General features: G+C 47.8%; 1 protein-coding gene across 1 annotated transcript in view; it reads right to left on the bottom strand.

The window, feature by feature from the left end:
• Med27 (mediator complex subunit 27) overlaps nt 1-20,135 on the bottom strand; it is a 185,213-nt gene extending 165,078 nt beyond the window's left edge. Inside the window, exons 1-2 of the mRNA XM_047524705.1 lie at nt 19,912-20,135; nt 17,210-17,354 (exon numbers count right to left, since the gene is read on the bottom strand). Of these exons, the coding sequence (XP_047380661.1) occupies nt 17,210-17,354; nt 19,912-20,114 (348 nt within the window). The 5' untranslated portion in view covers nt 20,115-20,135. The remainder of the gene's footprint in view (nt 1-17,209; nt 17,355-19,911) is intronic.
• Nucleotides 20,136-21,537: the final 1,402 nt, after the last annotated feature.

The raw sequence follows: 21,537 nt of genomic DNA, 5'->3' as shown, positions 1-21,537 counted from the left end.
AGAGGAAAAACACCATTCTCAGACTTCAGGGAAGAGCAATGGACAGGCATGGGGCTTTGTGAAAGGGAGACAAGCTGCAAGTTTAAACAGTAATTTGTGCATAATTATCCTCGCAGGTTGATACAAGATAGTTAGATTAAATAAATTAATCAGAGAACAAATTGTGCTGGCAAGCTCCAGTGCCTCGCTTCTCCTAAGGCCAACCTGCCGACAGCTCCAAGGCTGCAGCTCACAGCCACCAAATCAGAGCTGGCAGGTGATGGGGCCAAAGAGATGCAGTCACACTCAGGAGCCAGAGGAAGCAAACTGAGGGGCGGGCCAAGGGAGGGCTCTGCTGAACCGTGACAATGGAAACCTTAAACACAAGATCCATTACAGCCTGAACACCCACTGTCATCCGTACATCATGGCTGGAAATAAATCCTCAGGAAAGCAGCCATTAACACGCCTCGCCCGACACACAGCTCGACAGTCGCGTCTGTGGAGAGGGGCTGCTGGACACATGACCTCACCTGCCCAACCTCCTCACTCGGTATGCAGGAAGGACAAAAGACAGGCCGCTGTCAGCATCAATGCTCACTAGGGCCGTGTGCACTGAGCACAAGCTAAGTTCTTCCCCCGCGTGAGCTCACTGTTGTCCCCATTTGAAGATGTGAAAACTGAGAGTCAAGAGAGGCTGAGCAACCTGCCCAGGGTCACACAGTAAACAGACTGCAAAGCCTGGATTTGATCTCACTGCTGGGGAAAGAGAGGGGCTTGTTTCACAGTGCAAAAAGCATGAACAAATGAACAAAACTCAATTGTCATTTCTTGTGAAAAGAACCCATGAGCATACACAGGTCCCATGTGTAAAAATCAGTAGAAGAAAGAGTGAGCAGGTCCCTGTCAGAAGGCACAGTGGAGGGAGCACAGTCCTGCTGCAATGTGAACAAGTCTCACCCACACACAGACACAACTGAAGAAGCTGGGTCAAGGGAGCCAAAGCAAGCTTGATCCACACACACAGACGCAGCCAGGCCATCTCAGACCAACTCCTGGAGGTCTTCCTGTCTCACCAGCTGGGAGAGCGAGCACACAGGGACAGGGACTGCACCAGCCCAGTTGATGACACATGACTATGGAACCTTCCTTACACACCACCTCCCCCAGCTACATACGCTACCACCACACTGTGTTGCTCAACAGTAAGTACAACTCAATTTTCAAAGTGTTTCAAAATGTCTCCCTTTACCCTTTCAGAGGAACAAGTCCCCAAGGTTGACTTCTGATAGCTCTCAATAATGATAACACAGTCACCCTTCATCAACTGAAGGACTGATGCAAGACCCGATTGCGAAGACAACCATTTCTGAAACACTAACGGGCATTTTAGAAAAGAAAGAAGGGTGCGATCAAAGGGGCACAGGGGAAGCCTTGCAGGAGGTAGGTCGAACCTCAGCTTTGGAAATGAGTTCTCCATCAGAAAGTAAAGACACAGCCCAAAGACCAAGATGCCGCACCTGCAGCACAGGCCACTAGGCAGGAGGGCCACGAGCCAGGCGTGGCTAGCCCCGGAGGCGATACCATGCTATGAAGCAGCCAGCCCTCTAGGCCCACTGCTTTCAGTGATAAGGCTTCTTTTTTTTCCATATGCTAGTGGTAATTTGCAATGAAACTGATTTGGCATATTTTAGACTTTGTCATTTTGGCTTGAATATTCAATAATAAACTTTTATAGAGCATAACATGTTAATCACTGCAAAACGTGTTGTATTTTAAGAAGGGTATAAGCATTTTATTAATAAAATACTTAGTTTATAGATTTTTAAAAACTAGTGATACTTCTCTCTTCACAGTACTGGTTCCCACTTTTTGAAGTCACAGATCCTGAAAGAGCCTCCACCAACGCTGTGGTTATTCCCTAGAAAGGCATGCCCACAGTCTCGTGGGTCAACAGAGGCTGAACCACAGACACACAATTAAAAACATCAACCCAACGCTCAAATTACTTTTTTTCTAAATTTATTTTTTACTTGTAGATGGACACAATACCTTTATTTTATTTATTTATTTTTATGTGGTGCTGAGGAGTGAACCCAGGGCCTCACATGTGCTAGGCAAGTGCTCTACCACTGAGCCACAACCCAGCCCTCAAATTACTTCTATGAGGTCTCTGCCAAGGGCTGGCCAAAGCCACAGGAATGGATAACCTAAGTTCCACTGGGATAACCTAGATCAGAAATGCTTTCTATGACCCTGAAGGCTTAGGGAGCTAAGTTATGCTTTAATAATAACTCAAATTTAAAAAAAGAAAAAACATGACATAAGAATACAGATATGTTAAAGAAATTGTGATTTAACTAGAAGTTCTCCTTTGCCAGCCTCATAAAACTACTCACTTGACTATTTAAAATAAGAATATTGACAGTGATCCTTGTGTTTTCTATCAATGTTTGAGAACCCAGACATTCTACACAAAGTTAAGAAAACATTCTGAGATTCCACCCAAAAGCAGAGCCATTTTCAGACCACGTCCTCACCCTAGGACTGTGACCACGCTCTCAGGAAGCAGCTGCACAGCGCCTGTGGAGGCAGCAGAGAACAGAGCAGAAGGGACCCGAGTCAGAGGCTCTGTGACTCTTCTCAACCATCTAAAGCCTGTGATGTGGAGGTCACTTAACATTTAGGAACCCCGGTTGCCTCCCCAGTAAACTAAGGCCAAGCCCACCCCAGCCTTCAGAGCTCCCGGAGAGCCAAGGATCATCCCCACAGTTACCATGGGCCAGCCACTCTACCCCAACAGGCACGCAGCTCCAGGTGCTCCTGATAACCCCAGGGTGGGTGCTGTCATCAGTCTCACTGCACAGATCAGGAGACAGGAATGAGGTGCCCAAGGTCATGAGCCAGTAAGGGGAAGCCCAACATGAACCCAGGCAACCAGGCACCAGAGATTGACTTCACTTCACCAACAGAGCCTCACCTGGTTGAGGAGATGGTGGCTATGCCCTGGCTTCAGAACTGTAAAGTGCTAAAAATAAGTATAAGACTTTCTACCTTTGGAACTTTCACTTTATCCTTTCTCTGACCTTTTCCTATGTGACTCAAAATAATCAAGATAATTTGCCTTCTGTTTGTATCCCCAAACTAGTTTAAAAAAAAAAAAACCTTAATATGCATTATCCTTCAGCAAGCCAAACCGTGAGCAGAATCATAAACCTTCCTGCAGCTGCACACAGGAAATGGTGCAAAAGAACCATCTCCTCCCCAATTCACAGCAGAGGGCACCTGGAATCCCACCTGTGCCCTGACCCCTCCTCTCAAACACACGGGCTTTAAATTATAACACTTTCTGAGTATAAGCTACTTACTTAACCCAAGTGTTCTGTTAGTTTGTTACAACAGAGAACAGGCTGGCATGGGCCCTCCCCGAGGCCAGGCAATTTGAACTTCCTTGCAGTGGGAACCATGGGACAGCATGGGGAGGGTTGCAGCAGCACACAGAACCAGACCTCGCACTGCCTCGGGAGGAGTGGAAAGACTCCCGCATGTGTGACTAGGAACAAATATGCAAAAATGAGGGAGTAGGAATCAAGCAAAATTTGGGAGAGGGTAAGGCCTGTTTTGGCAGGGGCATGTGGCAGCAGGGTCCATATGGCACCTCAAGGTGAGTAGGTGCCAAAGCAGGGCTCTACAGGAGGCAGCCCCAGGGAACTATGGAGTTTGCCTTAATCCTGAGCCCAAGGAGTCAGAAACACGTCTGAGCAGGAGATTATGTGATCAAACTTGCATTCTGAAAGGTCACTCTGACACTGTGTGGGGAAGACTGGCACTGGGAAGACAGGGAGGCAGTCAGGAGGCTGCTGCAAACATCCTGGCGAGGGGGGTGGTTCATGAGCTTGGCAACAAGTACCTGTTGTGATCAGAGGCGTGGAGACAACCACACGAGATGTGGTCACTGGGAAGCACCCTCCAGACCACACCAGGCTGCAGGACCCAAGCAGCAGGCAGCTCAGCCAGGCCCTCTCCACTCAGCAACTCCACCAAGACACCTCCACCGTCCTTCCTCGAAAGCAATCCAAGCACACCACTCTGTGACTGAGGAGGACATGTCAGTGTCAGGAGGAAGTCTCAACAGGAAGAGCAACATTCCCCCAAGACATCTTGCTGGAAATTACTATGCTCCGGCTTTGCAAGATGAGGTCCCTGAGCACATCTTGGCCAAGGATTCCAACAAACTGCCAGCAGGATAATGTGGTCACGCTGTCTGAGCTACTGTGAAAATGCATTCAAATCTCAATGTTTGAGTGCATCCAAGCAGTTAAAATTAACACGGTCTCTGTTTGAGACTGGGAAAAACAAGGGACCAGGAGTAGTCGCCTCCATAATCTACTGCTATTTTGTTTTGTTGTTGCTGCGTTTTCAACATTTTAAATGCACGTGGAGCTGGCATTTTGGCTATCCAAATCAAGCCTAATCTAGTTAAGCAGGAAGGTCTCCACTGGCTCAATGAAGTGTTCGGGGGACAGGCCACAGGAGAGGGGAGTGGCTGAAGACCCACCCTGTGCCTTCCCCTGCCCTGTGCCAAGTACACTCGTCAGCAGAGTGAGAAGCGTCCTGGAACCTACCTTACAGGTGAAGAGGGTGAGCCCTGGGGAGGCACTGCCGCACACAGATCACGGCAGACTTCAGAAGGAACACGCACTGCCCCCTCACCCAACGGAGCCCTTCAGTGTCACTTCATCACCTCCTGCTCACGGGGTGCAGTCACCCAGAAACTTGGATCATTCTGATTCTGATCACAAGCACCACAGATGACACACTAGTTTTAATCAATGTGTGAACTCAGGTAAACATACTGAATTTTAAAGTGCAGTTTTAAAAGGCAAGGTGGACAAGGCTTGCTGATAGGACAACTGGACGAAGAGCAGGTGGGCAGCCAGGCAATGGGAGAGAACACCGCGCCAGGACCAGGGCTGACCCCGGGAAGCCAACCTCACAAGCGAAAAAGGCCTCAAGGTCCAGGATCTCAAGGATATTTAAGCAGATGCAGCTGGAAACACAGTTGATGCAGCTGGAAACTCTGTGGCTTAGCTTTCCACAGTTTCAGTGACCCGCGGTCAACAGCAGGCTGAAAATTCTAAAAAGAATACTTCAGAAACAAACCATTTGTAAGCTCTAAGTTGAGTGCCATTCTGAGCAGCATGAAAAAGTCAGCCATGTGATCAGACAACTGGGGGCATCATAGCGTTTGTGTTCCAGGAGCCCTAACTTTACTTAATAATGGAGCGAAGCACAAAAGTAGTGAGGCTGGCAATTCAGATGTGCCCGAGAGAAGCTGTGAAGGGTGCTCTCTAAGTAAAAAGGCAAAGTGCTCAGCTTAATAAGGAAAGAAAAAAATCACACGCTGAAGTTGCTAAGATCCACCCTAAGAACAAATCTTCTATCTGGAAATTATGAAGAAAAAGAAATTTATGCAAGTTTTGCTATCATACCTCTAACAGCAAAAGTTACAATCTCAGTGCACAGATTAAGATGAAAAAGGCATTAGATTATCAGGTCCAGTACTATCCGCAGTTTCAGGCCTCCAATGAGGTCTTAAAGTGCATCCCTGCGGGTGAGGGACATCGACAGAAAAGGGAGTGACAAGTGTGTGGCGCTCTCCTACAGCCCACCACTTGCCATCAACAAGACGAGGAGCATGTTCTAATCACGGAAAGAGACCCACTGGTCAGGTCCTAGTTCAGCAGCGGCAAGGAAGTCAGTGCCCTAACACCGATCCGGAGATCGACGACCCACCCCACCTGGACACAAATGTAAGCTATTCTTGGTACTGTCCTAAAATCAACAACAAACAAGCAGTGTTGGATTGGAATACAGTTAAGGGCAAATAAACCAGAACACTGTATATCACTGGCAAGAAACCTGCATTTGCCTTAAGAGTGTGACAGAATTAAAATGCAGCAAGCTATAAAACAGGATGATTTTTAAGATACTCAGACAGCAAAGGCACCACTGCCTTTATGTTCAGATGTTCTTCTAGTTATGTCATCCACCCCTCTGTGAGTTACTTTTTTTCTGAGAACAAGGAACTGTAAGCTGAGGTATTTAAGGTCAATGGTGAAGGAAGGGGTAGGGCCAGCAGGAGACCCAGGAATTACTAAAACCAGGTGCTCTGGGCACTGTACTCCTCTGGTCAAGTTAGAGAACTGAATGGAAGCTAGGTCCCACAAAGGTGGGAAGTCATCTGCTTCATTCACTGTCTCTACAACAGAGCACACAGTAGGTGCCTGCACGTAGTAGGGGCTCAATAAATATGTTCTGAATAGATGGGCTGGGTATGTCCTAGCAAACAGCACAGCACCCCAAAACCAGCTTAGAAATGATTACAACTGAGCACCTGACAGCAAGAGCAACCACTTTCTCACAAGGGAATGCACATGTGCATGAGTGGGCGCATGCACACACACACACACACACACACACACACACACACACACACTTAGGCTTGCACATTCACCCCCCAACTCTAACACATGAGAGGCATTGAGGAGAGAGAGCTGAACCCCAAGTGCTCAGTGGTGGCAACTGCCGACAGTGGTTTATAACCAGAGAAGCCCACCAACTAAAAGTAACATTGGCACAACATAGCCCTCTAATCCTAAAACAGATGGAGAGAAGAGGAGCAACTGGTAGCTCATGACCCAGTTCAAAACTGAGTATAATTCCTGTTTAAAAGAAACACAAAGCAGCTGGACATGGTGGCACATGTCTGTAATCCCAGCAACTGAGGCTGAGGCAGGAGAAGTTCAAGGCTAAACTTAGCAAGACCTATTATTTTCAAAAAGTAATAAATAAGGGCTGTGGGTGTGTCTAGAGTGCCCCTAGGCTCAATCCCCAGTACCACAAAAAGGAAAGGAAGGCAGGCAGGCAGAGGGGGTGGCACCTATCCTGACAGAGCCATTTTCCACTGCCCTCCCATGCCAGTGAAGGCAGTCAGGGGCCTGGGCAGTTCCTTTCTCTCCAGAGACAGCCAGCAAAGTTGCCAATTACCTGCTAAGATCCAAACTTGTGGTGTCCTGAGTTCAGAGCAGGTGAGGGCACCTGCCTCTCCAGGGCCAAGGAGCCTACAGCTGCTTGGCTCACAGATAGAGGCAATTCCCCTGAGCCTGCCCAAGCCTGGGCTGGGTTCCACACACCTAGCTGTCAGTGCATCCCTTGGCCCTAAAGATTTCGATACGTCTATGTGTGGGCCACTGCTCTTGCCTCACGGACAGCGGGTCACTCCAGGGGAAAGGGCAGTATCTACTGAGTCTCAACAACAGAAGAAACCTCTACTGTTCTGGAAACCCAGTTGGCATTCTCTTTTCAAGCTGCCAAATACTGCTGGTCCCACTAAGAGGGCGAGCATGCGGCCATACACTAGTCACTCTCTCTGCAAAATGAGGTACGCTAACCTAATAGCTGAGGTTCCCGTGAGATCTACCTCTCAGTCTAAGAACGAGTATGTCTGGAAATATGTGGGGTGGTGCTCAGTCACTAAATGCTACCAGGCACCAGATTCCAGTCACCCAACCCTGGAGAAAAAGAGAGCCTCAGACAGCACACAGCACAGCATGGCCAGCGCATCCACCCAGAGACCATGGGGCAAAAACAGACACGATCAGCTCTGAAGAAGCACTTACTAGGGACTGGAGGAGGAAGCAGGAAAGAATGTGCCCAGGAAGCTACAGGGCATACCAGGCAGAGGGCAGCAAGCAGCAGGGCACAGGCAGCTGCTCGGGTTCCTCAGCAGGGCACCACGAGTGAGAAAGGAGGAGATTCCAGAAAGCACCTTCAATCCACAGAGCTCAAACAAGTTTGGCAAGACCACAGAGGCATGGGGTGAGGACAGGGACAAAAGTTACTGACTTGCCAGAACCTACCAGCTGAGCAAACGGTCCCTGGGGTCCATTGAGGGTCTTGGGGAGTTCCATTTATTCTGTCAAGTCACCAAGGAAAAACAAGCAGAGGGCAGCCCAGCAAAGATTCAGCAAGAAACTGCGGCGAGCTGGGCCTCCCAAAACAAATGTGACTGCAGCAAAGCTGGCCACACAGAGGGGAAGGTGGAGTACGGCTTCCAGAAGCCCAGCGCCGGCGCGGTAAGCAGGAGGCAAACAGATGCCCTGGCCTGGCCTCCTCTGCCCCAGGCAGAAAGCCTGACCCCAGCCCAGGGGAGCAGCAAGAGAGGGAAGCTTGGCACCACCCACACCTGCTCCCTCTCACTTCACCTCACAAGCACAACCCTGTGTGTGAAGAAAGGCCAAGCTGAAGCAAACCGAGCAGACGCAGGAAGAACAATCTAAAAAGGAGAAAGGAAGAGAGGCAGGACTTCAGTTTACCTGGGTTCAAATCCTGCTACACTGCACACTCAGAACTGGCTGACAGTACTTACTACTCACTCAGTGCCACTGGTGTCCCACCTGGAATAGAACTGTACTTTCCTACTCAGACACTCGGAACCACCCCGGGGGATCGGGGTTGTGCCCACTGGACAGTTCCACAGACTGAAGCCCTCAGGTATTTGATAACTTCTCCAAGTCTCAGTCCTCACACAGAAAAAGGCTTCACCTTGTGGGGGAAACAGGCCAGTGAACAGAGTGGGTAAAAGCGACAACAGGGACATGTCTTAGAAGGCTTCACAGAGGAGGCAGCAGCTAGGCTAAGCCCTAGATGACAGAGTTTTCCACAGGAAGAAAGGAGGGAGGACACGTACAAAGTTCCCAGGACAAAAAGATCATGGCCTCCTGGAGAACTGCAATTAGTTTTTAGACCAGAACTGGCAAAAGCAGCACCAGGGAGTGGGGGAAGGGAGCTGCAGGCTGAAGGATCTGCCACCACGTCCAGGAGGCGCTCCAGACTATCCCAGCCCGAGGAGGAGCGTGCCGGAGAGGGCAAGGGGGAAACAAGACCAAGCTGGCCTTGCGCAGCTCATTATCCAGCCCTTACTTTTGTGTACGTTTGAAATGTTCCATAATCAGAAGTTCTAGCTTTTCTGTTTCCTCAGGAAGAGAGGGGAGAAAGGAGGGCTGGAGGGAGAAGGGAGGCGGTTAGCGAAGACAGCCCCGGGCTGACCTGAGGCTGCCAGTGGTAAACAGGTGAGGCGCACATCACCCTGGAGCTGGTGGGTCTCTGCACAACCACCCTAAGAGGCAGGACTGCTGGCCCAAGTCACAGATGAGGCTAGGTAATGCGGCACAGGTGTGACTGCTTCCAGACCCAGCTTCCTGAGCACTCTTGCCAGAATGCCTCCCAAGAGATGGAAGAGCTGCGAAATCAGACTTCTATTTTATGAAGCTCCCTCAAGAGCTGCAGGGCAGAAAACAGATGAGGAAGGGCAGATGCGGAGCCTGGAGCACGGCCCCACGCAGGGACCCGCGGGGCTTGGGCTGGGGCAGCAGCAGGCAGGAGGAGGCAGCAGCTGAGAGCTCAGTCAGAGGCTGTGAGGGTCAGGCAGTGGCCTGGGTAACAGAGGAGTCTGGGCATGTGGCTGGACAGGGTTGCCCACCACACAGGGCAGATGGGGGTGGGGAGGTTTTAGTTCTGGGGTGCTTCTGTCCAAGAGGCCCGTGAGAGTCTAAGGGCAGGAGTCCAGTGGGCACTCTGATACGAAGGCTGGCTCTCAGGGGAGATCTAGGCTAGTGACAGGTGTCATCTTGCATGGCTACTAAATGAAGCCTCAGGAGCACTGATAACCCAGCAGATCTAATCCTAGCCCAAACCACCAGAAAGAAAAGACAAGTGACGTGAGGCAGGACAAGAGACTTCCAGTACACAGTGGCACAGGTCCTCCCCACCAGCCACATGCGGCCAAGCATGAAAAAAACGACACAAACAACTTCCTCTATACCTAACATTCTGGGAAAAAACGAGATCGTGCACTTTTAAGGCTCTGGTTACAGTCTACAGAAGGTTCTGGACAAACCACACAAACTTCACCAGTCCAAAAAAGGCTAACGAAGAGAGCCAAAGAGGGTATCCAAAGAGCCCCCACAACAGAACAAGTCCTGTGGGGCTCCTCAGCCACCTCTGCAGCTGCATGGGGGCAGGCCACTGAAGCTTCGTTCTCCCTCATAGAAAGAGAAGGAAGGGTTACAAACCTGATTCCAGCAACAATAAAGCAACAATTCTCACAAGCTACTAATAAGTAGAACTTCAAGATGGGGAACTGGCCCAAAGCCTTGAAATGGAAACCATTTAAAGTACTAGGGTGTCACTTGATCTTCATTAACATTCACACCCAGTGAATCACAAGAGGCCGGTGCTATCTGGAGAACCTTTGCCAGGTAATTTTCCACTGAAGTCCTTGAGGGCAGTTGCTCTGCTCTGCCACATGAGATGCTCTGGAGCACAGACCACAGTTCCATGTACTTCAGAAACATTCCTGGGCAAGAGAAGAAGGGATGGAAAGACTCTTCTCCGGGTCCTGGATGGGCTTTCATTTTATCCCCACAGGGATCCTTTGCTAACAGCTGGACTTTCCCAAGTCAGAGCTGAAAGGGCCTTGAGAGGTCATCCAGTTCAACCTTTCAACCCACCAACAAAGATGTGGAGCCAGAGGAGTAAGGTCACTGGCAGGGGTCACACAGCTGGACAGTGGATGGCCAAGATTAACCACCACTCTCTGAAGTATCTGCCCAGTATCCCCAATGAACATGACCTGACGGAAGCGCTGCCAGTTGGACCAAACTGCACGCTCACTACCAAGCACTGCTCTAGGCACGCACCACGGCTGTGCTAGACTCACTCACCACAAATGACCACAGGCAGGAAGCGCCACCCCATCTGCAGCAGCTGGAGAGGCCGAGCACAGGCAGGTTATGCCCCTCACCCCATCACAAAGCTTGTGGAGGAGGTGGCAACCCAAGCCCAAGAGCCTGACTCCACAGCTCTGCAGGTAAAAGGCACCCAAACTGACACCCTGGACACAATCCAGACGTTTGTTTTTAAACTGGGCTTTGTACTCAAAACTTTTCCTTAAAAAAAATGTTAAAAACCCCAGAGGGGCCCACAACACTTTTTCCCACCAGGTGAGAGGACTACAGAACCCATCAGCATTCCGATCCCTGGGAAGAAGGTCTTATCCTCCTTAGTTTGAAGGAACGGTGCCTGCGGAAGATGTACCCTTCTTCCCTCCTCTGCAGTCTTCTCATTTCACAGGGCCCTCCGCGCCTTTACTGCCCCTTGATTCCCAACCCCTCCCAAAACCCCAGTCCCTCACCTCCAGCCCAGGCTTTCTGAGGAAGGGACCCACATCCACACGCACACCTCCTAACTGGGAAGGGTTGCTATCCATGCTCAGGCTTCCCCAGGAGAAGGCACTGTCACCTACAGGAATCTCTGATTTGAAGAACATCAGGAGGACAGATCAAGGCCAAGGGTGGGAGGCCTGGTGATGAATGGAGGTCACCAGAAGAGGCCAAAGTGTTAGATACTGCCACCAGCCCCTAGGAAGTACCTACCCTGTGCTGGTTACCTGTTGTGCTTGTGATACTTCATGCAGTCCTCAGAAGAGCTGCTGAAACACCCCATCTTTAGGAAGAGAAACTGAGACCCCTGCTATTAGGCAGGAGAGCTGGGACAGGAGTCAAGGTGGTCCAGCTCTGGAGCACATGACACTCCATGAGTAAGCATGCAGAGTACATGCTACCACCACGCCTGGTGATACATGAACATGCACATAACGCTGCCACCGCCTGGTGATGCAACCACCATTTATTTACTCACTCTCTGAGAGTTAGCCCAACGCTGCTACTGCATTTTGTTGTTGTTGTTGTTGCAGTGCTAGGGATGGAATCCCAGGACCTCGCACTCGTAAAGCAGGCACTCTACCGCTGAGCTATATCCCAGCTCCTCCGAAGGCACTGTGCACGCGTAATCCCACTCCGTCTTCTCTACAACCGTAATAGACAAATGTCCTCACTGTATGAATGAGGAAACATGCTCAAAAACAACTTTTTTCCTCAGTCAGGACACAGCTTACGCACAGCACTAGATTGGAACTTGGGTAGTCTGGGTGCAGAATGCACATGTAAATCACTACCTGTCTGAATCCTACGGTGTCTAGAAATCCAGGAGACTCATTTTATTTCATTGTTTCTTCTGTCCGTTTGTGTTACTTGGTTCTTTTCATAATGGCTCCAGGGGTAGCAGGGTTTGGGGGTGGGAGGGAAGAGGCGGACACAGGGTTCAAGGCTAACCAGAACAGTCCATACCGCAGTCAAACCCACTATGCTAGCAAGTCCACTCTGAGTGGGTGCTATCAAGACAGACTGAGGAGAAAAAGGACCAGTAAGAATGGTACTGAAGCTGGTGGTGGCACATACCTGTAATCCCAGTGGCTCAGGAGGCTGGGGCAGGAGGATCATAAATTCAAAGTCAGCCTCAGTAAATCAGTGAGGCCCTAAGTAACTTAGCAAGACCCTGTCTCAAAATAAAAAATAAGAGGTCTAGGGATATAGCACAGTTATAGAATGCCCCATGTTCAATTCTCACTACTGCCGAAAAAAGAATGAATGGTACTTAGTACCCCTGTAATGACAAAGATAATCCAGAACACTGACTAGTGCTAAAGTCCTGATGATTCAGCTCTGGAAGCATCTAAGTGACTTTCTTTCCTGTTAGATACTGAATGGATCAGTGTTCCCTAAACAAGCATCAGCTATGCTGAGAGAAGAACAAGTCAGGGGTGGGCCTGGTGGCAAGGAAAACACCAGGAACACAAGCGAGTTATCAGTAATCCACAGAGAGATAACCCAAGAGGCTGATGGGGTCACTTCTGCTCTTTCTAGACAGTGTTCACACTGTTGTCAAAGTGACAGGTGCTGCAGGACACCTGACATCAGGAGCAGTCGCTCCAATCTGCCTGACTCAGTCAACTCCAAGAGATTTCTACCAAGTCCCATGCCCTCCTAAGCATGGCTCTTGACTGGGCTCACTCTGCAGGGCACACCAGGTGACAAAAGACACAGATGACACTGCTAACCTCAGCCCTCAAAGAGCTTACCATCACCAACCAACCTCACCCTATCCTTCCAAATTACCCTCCTGGAAACCAGCCCTGGTCACCACCACAAGATCTGAGTTTCTTCTCATCTATGCGCAGCACAACTAGACTTGCCAGGAATGGCTAAAAATGCAAATGCCCTTACTGTACTTCATCAAAAATACACACACAAGGCGCCAAAGGGGTGTAAATTAAAAATTCAACACAAAAAGCTTTTATTTATTCTTTCGTTCATTCAGTTAATTTAATTTCATGTCTACTGTGTACCAGGAGCCTTGCTAGGTGCCAAGGACTGAGAGCAAGGAACAAGAGGGCCATGGTACCTCTCTTCTTCTATGGCTTACCCTTAAAAGAGGACAAGGTCTCTTACAGGAAAAGCTCAGTGCTGCACTGTACAACACTTCCAACCCTGTCTTCTCCAGGATGCAAAAACAGAAAGAACACCTTCAAACACGGGTGTGGGGACAAACACCACAGTAACTTACAGCCCCAGAGCAACTAGATTCTGGTAACAGCACTTCAGGAGGATAGAGTGAAGCTAATGTCTTCAGAGTTTCAAGTTCCTGGAATAGAAAGCAGAGGATTTCGGCATCCTGGAGAGCGGGGGGCTCCTGAAAGCAATCCTCCCCGGACACCAAGGGACACCTTTATATTATTAGCCTCCTGCCACAAGTGAGCAAAGTCAAAGCTGGAAATAAAAGCCTGGTGACAAGACTCCAGCAACGATAGAAAGGGACCTTCAGGGTAAATCTGGCCTAACCCTCAGAGTGTCGGGACATAATAAGCAACAAAGCCTGCACCAACTATTTTACAGCAAGAGCGGCATTGATGCCAATTATTTTTTGACCTAGTCAAGAGAGCTTGTCATCCTTCCACAGAACAATTATCTATAGGTACATAATAGTTAAAAGCTAAGTTCTTTCTCCAGTTCAGCACAAGAAAAGTGCTGCTCACAGCAATTTGACATCATTTCACTAAATTAGATTAATTTTTAAATGTGTTATTCTAACAATTATACCAACTCTATGTAATTATTATTCCAACTGACTTTACAAAAATTCCAAAAATCCCCTAAAGAAAATAATGAGTCATTAGGCATGCACGAGTCTTTTCTATGGCCACTAGCACATAAAACAGAAAGTTCACCACATAATGGGCGGTGTCAAAGCCTTTCCCACACTTCCTTCAGTTCTTAGCCAATAGTGCAGAAAGCTGACATTGGCAAGTTACCCCAAACTTCACTTAATATATTAATGCACTTACTGGTTTCAACTCTTTGAGGGTAAAATGATGAATGGTGAAGGCTTCAGCAATTAAAAAGCTCTTTTCATTTGCAGGAGAAGATAAACACACATAATTAATTGTTTGCCTCTTTATGTCGCCAGCTGGAAATTGGAATACTAGCTTATTTCTCCAGGCTCCTTCTTGAGTTCATTAAAGAAACACACATACAGCATCCTGTCCTGCTCTTCCTCTTCTTTCTGGGTCTTAGGGATTCTTACAATCCACCTTAACTCCTTCCCAGTGCAAGGCAAGGCAATAACAGCCACAGAGGAAATTACCTACTGCAACAGAATTAACAAAGCTGCTTGCCCTGCAGCCCTCCTTTAAATAACTGACAATGAGCAGAGCTGCAAGGATTCTGAGCCAGTACACACAGTCTCAGCAGGAAAGAAGCAATGGTTGATTAGCAATGTCTGTCCTGGAAAGAGCAATAGCTTGAGGACCCATGTAACATGCATTTGTTGTCGTCTCCACTCTTTGTTGAAGCACGAAAATTAGGAAAAACACACAGACTGAATGAATAAAATGTAACATGAACTCTTTATAGGATGCAATTAAAAGGGGAAAAATTGTTTTCTATCATTGAAAACCTCAGCAAAATAAGATTGACCATCAACTTTTGGAGAGAGAGAGAAAAAAAAAAAAAAAAAGCAAACTAAGTCAGGAAACCCAAATTCTAGTACAGCTGGGGAGCTGGGAAGAGGCAGTTCACTGGGCCTCCATTTGCTGGGCTCTCCCAGAAGGGTTCGCACTTCCAACCATTCTCTTCTGCTCGTGGCACTAGGAAATTGGTGAAAGAGCACAGTCACTTCACCAGGTTGGGGACATGCCTAAAACTCCACATCTGCTCACAGTCATATGGATTCAACATCTGTATTTTTAACCTGTAGCATGTTCCAATACATATTTCTTTTCCTTAATACAACCTCTTTTTCCACCTTGGGGTAAGGGTGAGGATCAGAGACTTCTATTTTAATAGCTGAACAATTAAATTTAGTGAATAAAAATAATTAAACAACATTCACTCAAATGTTCAGCATCATCACTTCAATGTAATAACAGTCACATTCCCAAAGGTCCCCATAAATTATACTTCTGAGACCAGCCTACATCTTCCCACCACTGAAAAGTCCTCATCACTCTAAATGTCTTTCTTTCAAGAACTTTACCCACATTACACACTGACATGGCCTCCTTGTCCCCACACCAAAAATCAAGGCATTCTGTAAGGAATCCAACCAGAAATAAGTCAAACCATGTATCTACTGACCAGATTCCAACAATCACCAGGTAAATTCACGCAGATGACCAAGAGCACATCCAGGAGAAACAGAAAGCTCTCAGGGGACAGTCTGCGGGTGGGGCTGTCTGTTGGCTAGGATGGTCTCATGTCTCAACAACTGACAGACATCTACCACTTTTTGTCTGCCTAATCCTCTTTGCTATGGTTTGGTTATGTTTAAATGTGTCCCCCAAAGGTTTAAGTGTTTCACACTTGGTCCTCAGTGTGGCAATGATGGTGTGGAACCTTTCAGAGGTGGGCCTAGTGGGAGGTCCTCAGGCCAACCAAGGTCATGCCCTCAAAAGAGACTACGGGAGCTCAGCCTCTCTGGCTCCCTGTCTGATGATGTGCTCTATTCCTCTCACATGGGTTCCCACTGTTGTGAAGCCATCCACCATGAGATTCTCACTAGAGTCAAGGCCAGCACTCTGTCCTCGAGCTCCTAAACTGGAAACTAAACACACATCTTTTCTTTATAAAGTTAGCCTGCGTCAGGTATTTCACTATAAAAATGAAAAATGGATTAATAATACACTGTCCTTTTGAAAAATGCCCCTCTCCAACCTCAAGGAGTATCACCTCCTGTGCTCCAGGACATCTAAGGTGAGAACCCCACCACGGGTTCAATGCATGTCTCCAAGGACACCTACCAAGCAGGGCCAGAATCCTTTCTCAAGGCCTGGCCTAGGCACTAGGAGACCTTCAGGTTTAAAGATTGCTCAAACCTAGAACCACCAGGCTATCTTTTCCAGCACCTGAAGAATATCACACCAACAAAATACAGTAGGTCTCGAGGAAACAAGAGTATGCAAATTTCTGCCTCACCACCTGCACACCCTCAGGTGTACGAGCTCAGCCTCGTAACACAAACTCCCTGAACATTTTCGTTCCCTTACCCAATGAAGCCTTCTCCAAACCCCAGGTTATTTTGCAGGGTTTTTGTTTGTTTGTTTGTTTGTTTTGGTTTATTTTGTGTGTTTTGTTTTGTTTTCTAGTTCCCTATGAACAGGAAAATAAACATACACAACACATAGCACACAAACAAAAGGAACTCATCAGTGAACAAACTTTCCAGGTTTATGAGCCTAACTGCTCCTGTTATTTTTAGAATAAGTTCAGTTTTCCTTTTACAGTTGTTTAAAACAATTAGCAAATAATCTAACAAACAGCATGCTAGAGATGTTGTTCCATCCATGACCGGACTATAACACAGAAACAAAAATCAATGTGAGTGGCTAAACATTAGCCTTACCCTTATGGGTGTCACGAACTCCTCTGAGAATCTGGTGAACACTAGGATACCTTCCCCAGGCAAAAATGCACACACCTCAACATTCACTCATAGACTACCAAAGGCTTATGAAAGCTGCTCCCTACCCCCAGACTCCAGGCTGAATACGCCTGATTAAATGTAATCACCTGAGCATCACTATTAGTCCTCAAGGACTTAAAAAAAACTACAAAATAGCTCACAGGAAAATTCTAAAATTTCCCACTCTATAACACCATGTGAATCAAAATTTAAAAAAAAAAAATAAAAACTTATCCTCACTTTCTGCATTTGTGAAAGATAAAAACAGTTGGCTTTTGCTCTATTAGCTCCATTTATGACGTCTCCTTACCTTGTTGGACCATTTATATGCTTGCAGGAGTTGACTATAGAGGGGAGTTTTGTCCTGCACGGGATCCAGGCTTAACAACCCACTGTTATGGAGGGGATGGTTCTCGGATGGCTTGCCTACTAAGTTGCTCAGACGTTCCAATTCACTGCAAAGTAAATAAATAAAGCAAATAAACCCGAGATCACTTAAAACTCCAGAGGAGCTGACCACACTGACTAAAGGCTGCTCTCCAAAGTATCCATCAGAGGGCCAGGCAGTGGCACATGTCTATTATCCCAGGCAGGAAGAGCACAAGTTCCAGGCCAGTCTCAGCAATTTAGAGAGGCCCTTAAGCAACTTAGTGAGATCCTGTCTTGAAATAAAAATAAAAAGGGCTGAGGTGGGGCTGGGACTGTAGCTCAGTGGTAGAGTGCTTGCCTCGCATCCATGAGGCGCTGGGTTTGATCCTCAGCACCACATAAATAAATAAAATAATGGTATTATGTCCATCTACAACTAAAATATATATATATTTTTTTAAAAAGGGGGGGCTGAGGATGTAGCTTAGTGGTAAAGCACCCTGGGGTTCAAACCCCAGTAACCAAAAAAAAAAAAAAAAAAAAAATCCATCGGAAGTCCTTTAAGAAACACCTTTTAAAAGGTAAAAAGACATTAGGGTGCAGAAGCGCATGCCTGTAATCCCAGCTGCTTGGGAGGCTCAGGCAGGAGGATCATGAGTTCAAAGCCACCTCAGCAATTTAGTGAGGACCTAAGCAATTCAGAGTGACCCTGTCTCTAAATAAAATATAAAGAAGGGCTGGGAATGTGACTCAGTGGTTAATGACCCCTGGGTTCAATCCCCAGTACCAAAAACAAAAAAACAAAACAATAACAACAAAAACAAAATCAGAGACAACCAAGAAAACCCCTTATGGGAATTTTAATATTCATTTTAAAAAGGGCTCCCTGGTGCTGTTGCAAAGGAGAAAAAAAGTTAAGGGCACAAGAATCAGCAAGATGCTGAAATCAGGATTTAACAACTCGCATTAGTCTCCATGGGGGGAGGAGACTTTCTGGGATTTTGCAATGTGGTACAACATTGCCTCTCACTAAGGGTTTTCAGACCCACGTGCAGAGCCCTGCATTTGGCAGAACAGCAAGTACCTGAATAAATGATGATTATTTATCATTCACATAGGGGTAGGTTTGTACATGATGCTTCACAGATGGTAAAACTTAGCAAAACAAAGAAGAGATAAAATAAACAAATGGAATGGGAAGACAACACCACGGGGGCCGTGTCAAACAAATACACTTTAGTCTAGCAGGAAAACTCTGGAGAAGCTTGAGAAAGTGAGCCAACAGCAAAAGCAAAAGCACATTGCAGGCGTGTGTTGAGAGTCCAGTCCCCAACCGCCAACAAAAAACTCTGCAAACAGCTTCTCGCACTACATGCTTTTCAGAACCTTCAGCCTCCTTCTCCTTGGCACTACTGTACAGAGATTTAAGAAAGCAAAGGGGTAATGTTTACATTTTTAAAGTTTCCAAATGCTGAAGAGTTATAATACCCTGACAATCACAAAGGGAAGCAAATCAGAGAAAATGGAAATAGAAGCAAAGAATTTATTGGCACTTGGCACTTTGCCCAAGAACAAGAAGTGGATGTGGCACTGAGGAGGGGGTATGATTTATGGCAACTACTGAAGGTGGGGGAAAGTTACCCATCATTGGTCACTATCTCCTCCTCCATCCTACCTCTTTTCGCTTTGTTACTACGGAGACCAAGTTGAAAAAAAAAAGAAATCTGGGCTGGGTGTTTTTTTTCAGTGGTAAAGCAACAGCCTGGCATGCCTGAGGCCCTCAGTTTGATCCCTAGCACCATAAAAATAAATAATTCAACCAGTAACCTTCCTGGGAAGTACTGACTACCTTAAGGAAGGGAGGGCAAGTCTGGTATCTAAGCAATCAAGTGCTGACCATTTGGCGTTTTACAAACATTCACTCATTTAATTCTTATTAATTCTTAATGCTTAAAGTTGAAGTAAAGAGGACATTTACAATCCCTAATCCTAAAGGGCCACAAATTAATAAGAGTTTTGGGAGCAGGGGGTTTGCGTAAGTAGACAGGCTAACAATTACAGATTAGGTCTCTATTGAGGAAGAACTGAACAGGACCAATCCAGGAGCAGTGGCAGTTCTGAGCAGGTGGCTGTGGAGGAGCAGGGGAAGAGGGAACGACAGACCAAGGCCTGTTTTGTCATGGTGGGTGTGAGCTGAGGTGGAACTGATAAATTCGAGGTTCAGGGGCGAGGAGCTGGGTCAGTTCCAGTGCACTCGCCAGGGTCTGGGTAGTGCTGTTCGGGGTCCTGTGGGGACGTTCAGCACAGGCTGACCAGACGCCATGGGGCGCAGAGGGCCTACAGGTGGGAAACCTGCTAAGCTCGAAGGAGAGATGGAAGTTCTGCGAAGAGCACGCCGCCTCTTCAGGAACCGACCACCAGAGCCGAGACGAGGGCGGCGGAAGACAGCCAGGACCCGGGAGCCCGGAGGATAGGGACCGGGAGGCGGGGCCCGGGGTGAGGGGTCGTCCCAAAGGGCTGGCAGAGACCGAGAGGACGGCGCGAGGGGAAGGGAGAACAGCCCTGATACGGAGGACTCGCGAGGGGTCCGAGCTGCGTGGGGATCCAGCGGGTGCAGGAGCCGGCCCCTCGGTGGGTACCTACTTGAGGTCCCGGGTGACCGAGTGCAAGTTGTCCTGGAAGTGCGCGATGAAGGCCTTCTCCCGGCCCTCCAGCGTCTCCTTGTTCCGCATGCCATCCTTCAGGCAGTCGAACACCCTGCTCACGCTGGAGCGCAGCGCCTGGATGGCACTGATGGCCTGTGCGAAGGCCTCCAGGTTCACCCCGACGCTCAGCACGTCCGCCATGCCGCCGCCCCCGCGGACCCTTCCGGTCGGCTGCGCGCGCCGCGCCGCGCGCGCTGATGACGACGTTGCCGGGGCCGCCGGGAAGTGTAGTGCGCGCGGGGCGCGCCCACTCCGCGGGGGCGTGGCCGGGAGAGCCGCCGGGGCGGGTGCGGCGCTTGCTCATCGTGGGCGGCGAGGAGTTAGGGAAAGCTCGCGCGTTTCTCCGAACTTGGGCTTTCGGAAGTCGTGGGGAAAAGAATTGCTCCGAGCAATGAAGTCCCGGAGTCAAGGATTATAACCCACTGGGAAAAATGAGTCCATATTCATAAACAAGGTGTGGGGGGCGGTTCTCCCTGCTGTCCAATGCCAGCCACTACGTGAAAAGGAATGATGAAATTGAAACGTCGCCTTTTGGCAATCGTTCGAATAATCGACTCAGGTAGGAATCAATAGGTGCTAAAACTAGTGGGTAAAAGTGTGTGACGAAAATAACAGGATATCTGCGGAGCCTCAAAGCGTCCTCCCGCAAGATACATATGAATTAAGAAGGGAGAATTAATGACTCAATAATATGCTTCTGGGCATAGACCCAAAAGAATTGAAAACCGGGTCTCTGAGAGGTCATTGTACACCCATGTTCATGACGGCATTGCTCACAATAGCCAAAAGGTGGAAGCGACCCGAACGTCCATCAACGAATGAACAGGTAAATAAGATGTCCCATATCAGTACACTAGAACATGATCCAGCCTTAAGATGAAAGGAAATTTGGACACATGCTACTCCAATGGAAAATCTGAGGTCCGTAGATTAGTTGATAGTATCCTATCAGGGATAATTTCGTGAATGAAACTTCATTAGATTATGTTAAATAAGGCAGTCACAAAAGGACAAATACTTTATGACTTCATTTATATGAAGAACTTAGAGTCGCCAGAATCATGTAGATAAAGAAAGCATGGTGGACTGGTTTTCAGTGAAGTCCACAACTTTGAAGAAAAAAATATAGAGGTTGTAGAAGGAAGAGAAGATTGGAATTTAAACAGAACCAAAAATATACTTTTGGCTTTGTGGAAGATGAAGTCATCTTCTTTCTTGTTCTTGTCCACTGTGAACAGTTTTGTGAACATGTGTTGTCCTTTGTTATTGGAGTGCACCTGCCCAAGTCCTCGTGGTTTTCCCTTAGAGGAGCTGAGCTCGCACAGCCTAGAGCAGAGAAGATGAGAAGAGGACGAATGCTGTGAGGGTGACCTTCAACCTGCCTTTGTGTCTCAGGGAGGAGAGTCCCTCTGAGTTTCCCAGGGGAAAAAACACAAACTATAGGGAAAAGGGCTTCAGTGTAATATTGCAGCATAATATTGGCAGGTGCAGACTTGGAAAAGTTTGGTGGATGGACAGTGGTGTGGTTACAGAGCAGTGTAAATGTACCAATACCACAGAACTG

Source organism: Sciurus carolinensis, chromosome 14 (assembly GCF_902686445.1).
Source record: "Sciurus carolinensis chromosome 14, mSciCar1.2, whole genome shotgun sequence".
In the NCBI taxonomy this organism is placed as follows: Eukaryota; Metazoa; Chordata; class Mammalia; order Rodentia; family Sciuridae; genus Sciurus; species Sciurus carolinensis.
Note: the sequence above shows the minus strand (reverse complement) of the source record. Positions and strands in the feature narration are given on the sequence as shown.